Here is a 14,241-nt window from a genome sequence, read left to right as displayed (position 1 = left end):
AGCGGCTATGAGGTCACCGTAGAGCTCACCGGATTTCACCAGGCAATGTCCAGATTATCACACAGATCTATTTACAGGAGTGTTTTCTTACCATTAGAATCCATGTCAGAACGGCTGTACAATCCTTTGTGAAAGTTTACACGCCGTCTCCCACACCGAGCCTGATTGAGCATGGAAGACCAATACCTCCACAATGGACACATTTTTGATATTTTGATGGATAAACCAGATCCTGTTACTTTGCCGGGCACAAATATGTTAGCCACAGCTTCTTATTTGTTCCTATGGGCTCTTATCAATATTTTTCTTTGTCTTATTGTCCAATGAATCTCATAAATTAGCTTCGGTTGATTAGGATTCATTCCCATGATCAGGAGACCCTGCATTGTAGAGGCAGTGTCATCCCTCCTGCGGAGACGCTAGTGTTCTCCACAGAAGAAAGTAGCGTCCGTGCCCATGATCAGGATTCTGGGTGCAGTGGCATCCCTCCTGCGGAGACGCTGGTGTTCTCCACAGAAGAAAGCAGCGTCCAGGCCAATGATCAGGATAGTGGGTGCAGTGTCATCCCTCCTGCGGAGACGCTGGTGTTCTCCACAGAAGAAGGATTCTGGGTGCAGTATCATCCCTCCTGCGGAGACGCTAGTGTTCTCCACAGAAGAAAGCAGCGTCCAGGCCCATGATCAGGATTCTGGATGCAGTGTCATCCCTCCTGCGGAGACGCTAGTGTTCTCCACAGAAGAAAGCAGCATCCGTGCCCATGATCAGGATTCTGGATGCAGTGTCATTCCTCCTGCGGAGACGATAGTGTTCTCCACAGAAGAAGGATTCTGGGCACAGTATCATCCCTCCTGCGGAGACGCTAGTGTTCTCCACAGAAGAAAGCAGTGTCCGTGCCCATGATCAGGATTCTGGGCACAGTATCATCCCTCCTGCGGAGACGCTAGTGTTCTCCACAGAAGAAAGCAGAGTCCGTGCCCATGATCAGGATTCTGGGCGCAGTGTCATCCCTCCTGCGGAGACACTAGTGTTCTCCACAGAACAAAGTAATGTCCGTGCCCATAATCAGGATTCTGGATGGTGCGATCCTTCACTGTGCTCTTCCGCTGACAACACTCGTGTTTCTGCAGTATAAATTATTAGCACCTCTTAATGATGAGTAAAGTACAGAGAAAACATTTGTGCCCGATTCCTCATTGCCTTTGCACCTTTTTTGTTTAGTTTCTGCCTTTTCTTCGTTTGCACACAATTCATTTTTCTCCTTGCGTCTTTTTTGGTCTTATTTATACGTCTTCACCTGTTTTGCGATTTTCTTCCACTTTGTGGGGGAGTTGATGATTCCAGATGTTTTCAGCTAATTCCGCTAATCCACAGCACATATAATGTAAAGGCCCTGTCACACACAGAGATAAATCTTTGGCAGATCTGTGGTTGCAGTGAAATCATGGACATATTGTTCCATTTGTACACAGCCACAAACCTGGCACTCATTGTCCACAATTTCCCTGCAACCACAGATCTGCCACAGATCTGCCTCTGTGTGTGACAGGGCCTTTACTCTTCCATCTCAGCAGATCATTGTCCTTTATATGTTTATTACTTTGCATGGATTTGCTCTATATTTATTACTATATTGTGATGGGATTGTATTTTGTCTCCAGGAGCTACAGACAATGGAGGAGATTGTTGAGGTAAATGCAGGAGTTTTATGTTGTGTTACTTTTCATTGTGAATAATGGGGACTAATAATAAGCCAAGCTTGATTTCTCTTCTGCATTCCTGTATGGAGACATTACAGGGGATTTCATGGTTTTCAGTCTTCTGTACAGAGCACAATGTGGAGAATACACAGCTTGTGCCCCCCGTCACCAATCCCACTAAGCGGGGGTCTCTCATCGCCATCATTATCCAGGCTTCTCTATCATATACCTCTCCTTTGGGTATCTATATTGTGCTCAGTGAATACTAATGTATACTGTGTTTTACATATTAAAGCACCACTGCACCATTCTTTTGTATTTCACCCCATCAGTGGCATCACTAATGCATGTTCCCTGGCCCAGGTAAAATACTTACCAGCCGCTGTCTTCTGCATTTCCCGTTCTGCCATCTTGTGACTGCAGCTTCTGATTGGCCAAAAGTCAGAGGTAACGGTCACAAACTCTCAATGTAAATCTATGAGAATTTCATTTTGGCTCTCATAGATTTGCATTGCGAAGTGACCTCGGGTTTGTCCAGCAAACAGTGGAGATCCGGCAGGTCACAACTAGCAGAACAGGACCAGAGCGGTGCCAAGAACAGCTGAAGACGGCAGCTGGTAAGTATTTTACTAAACGCAAGGAGCATATATTACTGATACCTCTCTGGTGGTGAAATAACAAACAATGCTGAGTGCTTTAAGAAAGACAGGAAGAACATATAATGACCATAGTCATCTAGATAAAACTTCAGCCCCCTAACAGAATGATAAATGCATATAGCCCTCTAGGAAGGTAGGATCAGAGAAAAGCCTGTCAGGAATCCTGATGTTCTCGAAATCTGGTTTCAAGTCTAAATGGGACTTTACACGCAACAACATTGCTAACGAGATATCGCTGGGGTCACAGAATTCGTGACGCACATCCGGCCTCGTTAGCAACATCGTTGCGTGTGACAACATACGAGCGACCACTAATGATGCAAAATACTCACCAAATCGTTGACTGTTGACACGTCGTCCATTTCCCAAATGTTGTTGCTGATTTTGGACGCAGTTTGTTCGTCGTTCGTGAGGCAGCACACATCGCTACATGTGACACCCCAGGAACAACGAACAACACCTCCTCCGGCAACGAGGTGGGCGTGTCTTTCATGCGGCTGATCTCCGCCCCTCCGCTTCTATTGGACGCCTGCCGTGTGACATCGCTGTGACGCCGCATGAACCGCCCCCTTAGAAAAGAGGCTGTTCACCGCCCATAGCGACGTCGCTAGGAAGGTAAGTACGTGTGACGGGTCCTAGCGATATTATGCGCCACAGGCAGTGATTTGCCCATGACGCACAAACAACGGGGGCGGGTGCTTTCACGAGCGACATCGCTAGCGATGTTGTTGCGTGTAACACCCCCTTAAGTCTTTTTGACCAATGTTCCCCCAAGACTCATGTTCTCTCACATTTGTCTCACATTTGCTTTTTTCTTGATTTAGATTCTTTCGAGAAACTTTCTCCTGCTGCAGTATCCAGACATCAGAATAACCGGTAATTATATAATATCAGGGGCGTATATAGAAATCATGGGGCCCAGAGCAAAGTCCTAATGGTTTGTCCCTACCTCCATATATTGAAAAAAATACTATGCGTATTTGTCAGTATACATAGCAGTGCCATCCATACTATGCCAAAATACTACTAAAAGCCAAATAACTCCATACATAGAAGATAATCTAATAGCAGTGATGGACAGCGCCCGATTCATCAAAGGGGTTTTGATAGAAATCTGGGAAAAAACTTTAATAATTCACAAAATTTTTGTGCAGCTCGAGGATGTGTAAAAACTTTCATTCACTTCTACATTCCTTTATATAGGGCTATTTTATATTGTATCTGGGGGCGCACCCCTATATCTACTCAAAACACTAATCCCCTAGGGATACAAAGGGTGCATGAAACCCAAAATATGGATAAAATTGTAATACCTTATTTTATTGCGCAGTGGTAAAGACACAGACTAAAAATTAGCCAGATGTCCACTGGGGGCAGCATCGTACCGGATATCAATAGTTTATATATGAAGAGTCTATATAGCTGAATATAATGACGTTAACTGAAAAATAACACTGGACAATTAGCACTTTTGGTAAAGCATGTACCCACATAAATCAGGACGTATGATGGTAAAATATTGTAATTAACCATCACATGTAAAAGAATAGTAATGTAAATGAATGTGTGTTCAGTGGGCTAAATAGCCAGTAGTACTACAAGTGAAACAATACTTGAGCCGGCGCTTGCTGTTATCATCCCATATTGACGTCTACATTACAACAGGTCTGTACTCATTTATACTTGTGTTCTCACTATGGTCTGGATACAGTTCATATGTTACTAAGGTCTGCTCTTCACCTTTGGTTGCTCAGCTATTGTTTCACTTGTAGTACTACTGGCTATTTAGCCCACTGAACACACATTCATTTACATTACTATTCTTTTACATGTGATAATTAATTGCAATATTTTACCATCATCTGTGGGAACATGCGTTATCAAAAGTGCTAATTGTCCAGTATTATTTTTCAATTAAAGGGAACCTGTCATCACTTTTTTTGTCTATAAGCTGCGGCCACCACCACAGGGCTCTTATATACAGCATTCTAACATGCTGTATATAAGAGGCCAGGCTGCTGTGACTACATAAAAAACACTTTATAATACTTACCTAACGGTCGCGCTGCGGTGGAATTGGGTCACGGAGGCGTCTCCGGTGCCGGCGCCGCCTCTTTCTGCCATCTTTGTCCTCCTTCTGAAGCCTGGGTGCATGACGCGTCTACATCATACACACTCGCCGGTCCTGAGCAGGCGCACTACAATACTTTGATCTGCTCTGCTCAGGGCAGATCAAAGTGCAGGACCTGAATGCCGGTGAGTGTGGATGACGTCGGACACGTCATGCACCGCGGCTTCAGAAGAAGGAGGACAAAGATGGCCGAAAGAGCCGGCGCTGGACAACAAAGACGCCTCCGTGACCCAATTCCATCACAGCGCGACTGTTAGGTAAGTATTATAAAGTGTTTTTATGTTCTCACAGTGGCCTGGGCTCTTATATACAGCATGTTAGAATGCTGTATATAAGAGCCCTGTGGTGGTGACCGCAGCTTATAGCCAAAACAAGTGGTGACAGGTTCCCTTTAACGTCATTATGTTTCGCTATATAGAATCTTCATATATAAACTATTGATATCTGATACGATGCTGCCCCCCAGTGGACATCTGGCTAATTTTTTGTCTGTCCTTTAAATCACTGTTTAATAAAATAAAGTGTCACAATTTTATCAATATTTGGGGTTTCATGCACCTTTGTATCTCTAGTGGATAATGATATCAACTTTTGGAATTTCAGTTTCGGACAGCACCGACACAAAGGGCAGAGCTGTGATGGGGTAAAGGCGTGGGGGCATGATGCCACAGCTCATCTAATTCATGGTGGACCTTCCACCAGAAATCTTTCTCGGAGTCACGACCTCTGCACTGCTCTGACTCTTGTATGTTGCTGTATCTGGTATCTGGGGGGGCTGAGCTGTCCGTCTGGTTATGTTCTGTGTTAGTCTCCATGCTGGTTCTGGGAAGGGTGGAATCACTCAGGGGTTGTTACTCTCCAGTGATTGCTCTGCTTTTCTAGTGTTCAGGTTTCCCCAGTCTGGTATCAGTCGCACTTCTTGCATGTAGTACAGTGTGGGCGCCTGGTTTGTGATCTCTGTTTTCTGACCTGGACTGACTTTGTTTTTTCTCTTCCTGATTTTAATAATAATAATAAAAAATAATCTTTATTTCTATAGCTCTAACATATTCCGCAGCGCTTCTGACCCCTTGACCATCACTTGTTTTTGCTTTCGTTTAGTGCCTGGATCCTTGTCTGACTCTACTGGCATACCGACCTTGGCTTGTTTTTTGACCACGTATCTGGATTCTCCTATTGTACTGCGACCTCTCCTGGACACGACCTCGGCTTGTTTTTTGACCACGTATCTGGATTCTCCTATTGTACTGCGACCTCTCCTGGACACGACCTCGGCTTGTTTTTGGACCACGTCTCTGGATTCTCCTAATGTACTGCGACCTCTCCTGGACACAACCTCGGCTTGTTTTTGGACAACGTCTCTGGATTCTCCTAATGTACTGCGACCTCTCCTGGTACCGACCCCGGCTTGAATGACCACTCTATCATTGGACATACTAAAAAGAATTAAAAAAAAGAATAAATAAAATAATGAATATGATAACTTCTTTGTCCCAAATTATAGAAATGAATAATAGGTATCATAGACATTATAGACATGGGATGAATAAGTAATATATGCTAAAAGACCTGTTTTTCTAGGATAACCTTGTATGCGGCTTCATTCCTACGTCCTTCGCAAAGTTTAATCTGCCCAATTTCTAGAGTTAGGTAATCTTCTCTAATGAGTCTAATTTTCATCTTTGCCCAACACCTGGTTGTGTACTGCTTAGGCGGAGACCTGGAGAGGTGTACAAGCCACAGTGTCTTGCACTCACTGTAATAGTTGGTGAAGGATCGGTGATGATGTGGGGATGCTTCAGCAAGGCTGGAATTAAGCAGATTAAACTTTGCGAAGGACGTATGCATCAAGCAGCATACAAGGTTATCCAGGAAAAACAGTTGCTTCCTTCTGCTCAGGCAATGTTCCCCAACACTGAGGACTAGTAATCAATGAATCAATGTGTGGATGAAGTACCACCACATCAAAACCCTGTCATGCCCAGCCCAATCTCCTGACCTGAACCCCATTGAAAACCTCTGGAATGTAGTCAAGAGAAAGATGGATAGTCACAAGCCATCAAAGAAAGAAGACCTGCTTACATTTTTTCACCATGACTGGCAAAAGCAGTGTGAAAGACTGGTGGAAAGCATGCCAAGACGCATGAAAGCTGTGATTAAAAATCATGGTTATTCAACAAAATATTGATTTCTGAACTCTTCCTGAATTAAAACATTATTAGTATTGTTGTTTCTAAATGATTATGAACTTGTTTTCTTTGCATTATTTGAGGTCTGAAAGCAATGCATTGCTTTGTTATTTTGACCATTTCTCATTTTCAGAAAATAAATACAAAATATTTTGCTTGGAAATTCAGAGACATTGTCAGTAGTTTATAGAATAAAAGAACAATTTACATTTAACTCAAAAATATATCTATAATATCAGAAAAACTGACAATTTTGCAGTGGTCTCTTAATTTTTGCCAGAGTTGTGTACATTGTGTGCAGACTTATTAGGAAAATGAGTATTTTGCTCACATGATACTTTTTATACATGTTATCCTACTCCAAGCTGTATAGGCTTGAGAGCCAACTACCAATTAAGTAAATCTGGTGATGTGCATCGCTGTATTGAGGAGGGGTGCGGTGTAATGACATCAACACCCTATATAAGGTGTGCTTAATTATTAGGCAACTTCCTTTCCTTTGACAAAATGGGTCAGAAGAAAGAATTGACAGGCTCTGAAAAGTCCAAAATTGTGAGATGTCTTGCAGAGGGATGCAGCAGTCTTAAAATTGCCAAACTTTTGAAGCGTGATCACCGAACAATCAAGCGTTTCATGGCAAATAGCCAACAGGGTCGCAAGAAGCGTGTTGGGCAAAAAAGGCGCAAAATAACTGCCCATGAATTGAGGAAAATCAAGAATGAAGCTGCCAAGATGCCATTTGCCACCAGTTTGGCCATATTTCAGAGCTGCAACGTCACTGGAGTATCAAAAAGCACAAGGTGTGCCATACTCCGGGACATGGCCAAGGTAAGGAAGGCTGCAAAACAACCACCTTTGAACAAGAAACATATGATAAAACGTCAAGACTGGGCCAAGAAATATCTTAAGACTGATTTTTCAAAGGTTTTATGGACTGATGAAATGAGAGTGACTCTTGATGGGCCAGATGGATGGGCCAGAGGCTGGATCAGTAAAGGGCAGAGAGCTCCACTCCGACTCAGACGCCAGCAAGGTGGAGGTGGTGTACTGGTATGGACTGGTATCATCAAAGATGAACTTGTGGGACCTTTTCGGGTTGAGGATGGAGTGAAGCTCAACTCCCAGATTTACTGCCAGTTTCTGGAAGACAACTTCTTCAAGAAGTGGTAAAGGAAGGACTTCTTCCTGTACCATTGCTTGAAGAAGTTGTCTTCCAGAAACTGGCAGTAGGTCTGGGAGTTGAGCTTCACTCCATCCTCAAACCGAAAAGGTCCCACAAGTTAATGTTTGATGATACCAGCTCATACCAGTACCCCACCTCCACCTTGCTGGCGTCGGAGTGGAGCTCTCTGCCCTTTACTAACCCAGCCTAGGGCCCATCCATGTGGCCCATCAAGAGTCTCGCTCATTTCATCAGTCCATAAAACCTTTGAAAAATCAATCTTAAGATATTTCTTGGCCCAGTCTTGACGTTTTATCTTGCTTCTTGTTCAAAGGTGGTCGTTTTTCAGCCTTCCTTCCTTGGCCATGTCCCTGAGTATGGCACACCTTGTGCTTTTTGATATTCCAGTAACATTGCAGCTCTGAAATATGGCCAAACTGGTGGCAAATGGCATCTTGGCAGCTTCATGCTTGATTTTCCTCAATTCATGGGCAGTTATTTTGCGCCTTTTTTGCCCAACACGCTTCTTGCGACCCTGTTGGCTATTTGCTTCATGCTTGATTTTCGGCATGGTGGCTCAGTGGTTAGCACTGCAGTCTTGCAGCGCTGGGGTCCTGGGTTCAAATCCCACCAAGGACACCATCTGCAAGGAGTTTGTATGTTCTCCCCGTGTTTGCGTGGGTTTCCTCCGGGTACTCCGGTTTCCTCCCACACTCCAAAGACATACAGATAGGGACTCTAGATTGTGAGCCCCAATGGGGACAGTGTTGCCGATGCATGTAAAGCGCTGTGGAATTAATTGCGCTATATAAATGAATAAAAATATTAATTAAAAAAAAATAAATTAAAAAAAAATGTCCTCAATTTATGGGCAGTTATTTTGTGCCTTTTTTGCCCAACACGCTTCTTGCGACCCTGTTGGCTATTTGCCATGAAACACTTGATTGTTCGGTGATCACGCTTCAAACGTTTGGCAATTTCAAGACTGCTGCATCCCTCTACAAGACATCTCACAATTTTGGACTTTTCAGAGCCAGTCAAAATCTCTCTTTTGACCCATTTTGCCAAAGGAAAGGAAGTTGCCTAATAATTAAGCACACCTTATATAGGGTGTTGACGTCATTACACCACACCCCTCCTCATTACAGAAATGCACATCACCTGATTTACTTAATTGTCACGCCTATACAGCTTGGAGTAGGACAACATGTATAAAAAATATCATGTGATCAAAATACTCATTTGCCTAATAATTCTGCACACAGTGTATAGCCCCATCCTGGTATGTGTCCCAACATGTCCCCATCCTTATATATACCAGGATGGGGACATTATTGGGACATATAGCTTCATTATGTCCCGATCCTGGTATATATGGCCAAATCATGTCCCCATCCTGGTATATAGACCCATCTTAGTATATGGCCACAACCTAGTATATGTCCCAATCATATCATCCTTGTATATAGCTTCATCATGTCCCCATCCTGGTATATATAGCCCAATCATGTCCCCATCCTGGTATATATATCCCCATCATGTTTCCATCCTGGTATATAGGCCCATCCTGGTATATAGAGCCCTTCATGTCTCTATCCTGGTATATAGCCTCATGCTGCTATATATATATATATTGTGAGGTAGCGTGGTCGACTGCGCAGCAGAAGACACGGGATCCAGGCATCAAGGTTCACAGCATCCGGTTTAATAGTCAAACAAAAGTCCATAACATTACACATGGGCCTCTCCAGCAGAGAACTCAGGGAGTTGTGTTCACTCCCTCACACACTAAGCCCCCACGCCCATCTTTCTGTTTCCTTTTAACCCTGTAGGGAAACAGCATTAACCCCGGAGTGGAGTTACTTTTTATCATGGAGTGAGCACAACCGGGGCGAGACGTACCGGCCGTCATAGATAACCCCGGTCACAGTCTCACATACCCCCCCCCCTCAGTTCAAGCGAGCGGGGTTGAACTCCCGCCATCAAACACGGGCCGCGGGACAAGGCATCGGTGTTGCCCTGCAACCTACCGGCCCGGTGTTCAACCGTAAACCGGAAGTTCTGCAGAGAAAGGAACCACCGGGTAACCCGGGCATTCCGTTCCTTGGCGGACCTCATCCAGACCAGTGGAGAGTGATCCGTCACCAAGCGAAACTGCCATCCCAGCAGGTAATAGCGTAGGGACTCCAAGGCCCACTTGATCGCCAGCTACTCCTTCTCCACTACGCTATAATTCCGCTCGGGAGGGGTGAGCTTCCTACTTAAGAAGGTGACGGGGTGTTCCTCCCCCTGAACCACCTGAGACAGCACTGCCCCCAGGCCGACCTCCGAGGCGTCAGTCTGTACTATGAACTCCTTCCGGAAATCAGGGTTTACAAGAACGGGCTGTCCGCACAGAACCCCCTTCAGGGCCCGGAAGGAGTCCTCGGCCTGCGGAGTCCAGCACACCATGACGGACTTCTTGCCTTTGAGAAGGTCCGTCAAGGGGGCTGATAGTCCCCAAAATCTTTTACAAACCTCCTGTAGTACCCCACGATACCCAGGAAGGCCCTAACCTGCTTCGTGGTCAGGGGTCTAGGCCACTTCTGGATCGCCTCAACCTTGTTAATTTGGGGCTTAATCACTCCTTGGCCTATCACGTAGCCCAAGTAGCGGGCTTCCGTGAGTCCCAACGCACATTTCTTGGGATTGGCTGTCAATCCGGCTGTTCGAAGCGCGTCCACCACCGCTTGTACCTGTTCCAAGTGGGTCTGCCACTCGGAGCTGTAAATGATGATGTCATCAAGGTACGCTGATGCATACGCCTGGTGGGGTTCCAGCACCAAGTCCATCAACCTCTGGAACGTGGCCGGAGCGCCATGTAACCCAAAAGGCAAGACAACATAGTGGAAGAGACCCTCCGGCGTAACAAAGGCGGTTTTCTCCTTGGCGGACTCCGTCAGTGGCACCTGCCAGTACCCCTTGGTCAGGTCGAGCGTGGTAAAATATCGCGCCTGTCCCAGCCTATCAATCAGCTCATCCACCCGGGGCATGGGGTAGAGATCGAACTTGGATATTTCGTTCAATTTCCTAAAGTCATTGCAGAATCTTAAGGAGCCATCGGGTTTTGGTATTAGGACAATGGGACTAGCCCATTCACTCTGGGATTTTTCGATGACCCCCAGGCGTAGCATTGTCTTCACTTCCTCTGATATGGCTTGTCTTCGAGCCTCCGGTACGCGGTATGACTTCAGGCGAACCTTCAGGTGGGGCTCGGTGACAATGTCATGTCGTATCAGACTGGTCCTACCCGGCAACTCGGAGAAGACATCGGGGTTCTGCTGAACCAGCCGTCTGGCCTCTCGCCTCTGTTGCTTGGTGAGGGCTTCTCCAATCCTTACTTCCGGTTCGTCCTCTCCGGAGGTTGCTGGAGCCGGGTTTGAACGACCCGAAGAGGAGGGAGATGGGGAAAAATCAACCATCAGGCTTTCCCGTTCCTGCCACGGTTTTAATAGGTTGACATGGTATATTTGTTCAGGTTTTCGCCTACCGGGCTGCAATACTTTATAGTTGACCACCCCGACTCTTTCCTTTATCTCGTAGGGGCCTTGCCACTGAGCCAGGAATTTACTCTCCGCCGTGGGGATCAATACCAACACCCGATCCCCGGGTTTAAAGGTCCGCACGGTGGCTTGTCTATTGTAGCGGCCGCTTTGCGCGGCCTGAGCCTCCTGTAAATGCTCCTTCACAATTGGCATGACCGCGCTTATGCGGTTCTGCATTCCTAAAATGTGTTCAATCACACTTTTATGGGGGGTGGGCTCTTGCTCCCATGTTTCCTTTGCCAGGTCCAACAATCCCCGGGGATGTCGCCCGTATAACAACTCAAAAGGCGAAAACCCCGTGGATGCCTGTGGCACCTCTCGTATGGCAAACATCAAATAGGGAAGCATCATATCCCAGTCTTTCCCGTCTTTGGAGATCACCCTTTTTAGCATGGTTTTCAGGGTTTTATTGAATCGTTCTACTAACCCATCCGTCTGAGGATGATACACAGACGTACGCAACTGCTTGATCTGGAGTAGCCGGCATAGTTCTTTGGTCACTTTAGACATGAATGGGGTCCCCTGATCCGTAAGGATCTCCTTGGGCAACCCCACCCGGCAGAACACAGAAAACAACTCCCGAGCTATAAGCTTCGCCGCAGTATGTCTGAGAGGTATCGCCTCTGGATACCGGGTGGCATAGTCAACGATCACTAGGATGTGTTGGTGCCCTCGAGCAGACTTTACGAGGGGCCCCACCAGATCCATCCCTATCCGTTCAAAAGGGACTTCTATAATGGGTAACGGCACCAACGGACTGCGAAAGTGGGCCAGTGGTGCGGTAAGCTGACACTCCGGGCAGGTTTCGCAGAACCGTTTTACCTCCCCAAAGACCCCGGGCCAATAGAACCTTTGCAATATTCGCTCCTGCGTTTTCTTGACCCCTAGGTGGCCACTCATCAGGTGTTTATGAGCCAAGTCGAGGACCCGCCGGCGATACGGCTGGGGCACCACCAACTGCTCTACCCCCACGCCCCGTATTTCATCTACCCGGTAGAGTAAATCCTGCTTAAGAGCGAAATGGGGGTACCTTACCTGGGCACCGGGCAGCTGTGCCACCCCGTTAATTACCATCACCCGATTCCGGGCATGTATTAATGTAGGGTCCTGGAGTTGGGCTGTCCCAAACGCATCCGGGGATGCCTCCAAGTCCGGGATGGGCTCGACCGTCTCAGCCTCTCCTGCCAATACCTCTAGGGGCGACCTATCGGGTTCACACTCTGTCCCTATCATGGGGACCCCTATGGCAGGCGTCCCGGATTCAGGATTGTAGGGCTCAGGTCCCGGACTGACCAATATCTGAGGGGACTTAGGAGGTCCCTTCCATAAAGTCCAAAAATAGGGCAGATCCCTTCCTAGGATCACGTCATAGGGAAGAGAGTTAATAAGTCCCACCTCATGTTGCACCTGACCGCAAGGTACTGTGATGGTGACAATCCCCGTGGGATAGTCTCGTCGGTCCCCATGTATGCAAACCACCCCCACGGTACGTCCTGTGGCCTTTACTTTAGCCCTTATAGTTGATCGCACAAGGGTCACTAAGCTTCCGGAATCCAACAAGCCGGTAACCGGACATCCATTCACCTGTATTTGGCACAAGTGGGGCTCCGTCTCTGGGGAGACCAGGTCAGCGGTACACACCACCTGAGCATACATTGAACCCCGCCGGGTAACCCCACAATCCATGGGCTCCGTGGTGAGTGGACACTGGGCTTCCATATGTCCCACCCGCTGGCACCGCCAACATCTAATAGGGAAGGAAACCCCCTTGACGAGTTGTCGTTTGGGGTACATAGCCTTCCGGACCTCAGGGACGGAGGGTACGGCCTCAGACGGGACGGTAGCGGATTCCCGCACCGGTGTCAGCGGTGGGTCCTTGACCCTAGGCTTGGAGGGGCCGGACCGACGGGCGGTACGCAAAGTCTCAGTGTCCCGTATCAAGTCCTGCGTAGCCACATGCCGCTCTACCAGGCCCACTAATTGATCCAGGGTACTTGGGTCGCCCTGTCCTACCCACCGTTGAATAGTGACGGGTAAGGTGCGCACAAAACGATCAACAACTACCCTTTCCACCATTTGCGCCGGGCTCAGAGTGTCAGGCTGCAACCACTTTTTTACGAGATGCAACAAGTCATAGGCCTGTGAGCGTACGGGTTTGGCTTCCTCATAGAACCACTGATTTACCCGCTGAACCCGTACATAGGTATTCACCCCCAATCGATCAAGTATTTCGGCTTTCAGGGTTGCATAGTCTATGGCGTCCTCGGTACAGAGGTCCAGGTACGCTTTTTGGGGCTCCCCCGTCAGATAGGGCGACAATACCTCAGCCCACTGGGGGGTCGGCAGCTTTTCCCGCTCGGCCACCCGCTCAAACACCGCCAGGAACGCTTCCACATCATCCCCCGGGGTCATCTTTTGCAACGCTTGTCTCACCGCTTTCCGGATGCTGCCGTCGTCACCCGGTCCCGGGGTTGTTGCTGCCGGTCCGACACGGATCGACTTGGCCAGGAGGACCATCTGTTCTTGGTGCCTCTGTTCCTGCAATTTCAAGGATTGCTGCTGATGATCCAACGTCCGGAGCAGGTGTGTATTAGTCTGCTGTTGCTGTGCAGTAGCCTGAGCCAGCTGCCTTAGTATGTCCTCCATAACGTCGCCGGCTTTGGGCTGTAGTATAGCCGCTTGAATCCAGGACATGTGCTACCGGGTCACCAGAAATGGAAGCTACACCTCACCGGGCTGGCATGCCCGCCGATTCTCCACCATATGTGAGGTAGCGTGGTCGGCTGCGCAGCGGAAGACACGGGATCCAGGCATCAAGG

General features: G+C 47.4%; 1 protein-coding gene across 1 annotated transcript in view; it reads left to right on the top strand.

The window, feature by feature from the left end:
• The window catches only part of LOC142311089 (uncharacterized), a 72,603-nt gene extending 66,688 nt beyond the window's left edge, over nucleotides 1-5,915 (top strand). The window contains exons 27-29 of the mRNA XM_075349214.1: nucleotides 1,659-1,688; nucleotides 3,181-3,232; nucleotides 5,589-5,915. Coding sequence (XP_075205329.1) covers nucleotides 1,659-1,688; nucleotides 3,181-3,229 — 79 coding nt within the window. The 3' untranslated portion in view covers nucleotides 3,230-3,232; nucleotides 5,589-5,915. The remainder of the gene's footprint in view (nucleotides 1-1,658; nucleotides 1,689-3,180; nucleotides 3,233-5,588) is intronic.
• The last annotated feature ends 8,326 nt before the right edge of the window (nucleotides 5,916-14,241 follow it).

Source organism: Anomaloglossus baeobatrachus, chromosome 1, assembly GCF_048569485.1.
Source record: "Anomaloglossus baeobatrachus isolate aAnoBae1 chromosome 1, aAnoBae1.hap1, whole genome shotgun sequence".
Lineage (NCBI taxonomy): Eukaryota > Metazoa > Chordata > Amphibia > Anura > Aromobatidae > Anomaloglossus > Anomaloglossus baeobatrachus.
The sequence above is the reverse complement of the archived record's forward strand: the minus strand, read 5'-3'. Positions and strand labels throughout refer to the sequence as shown.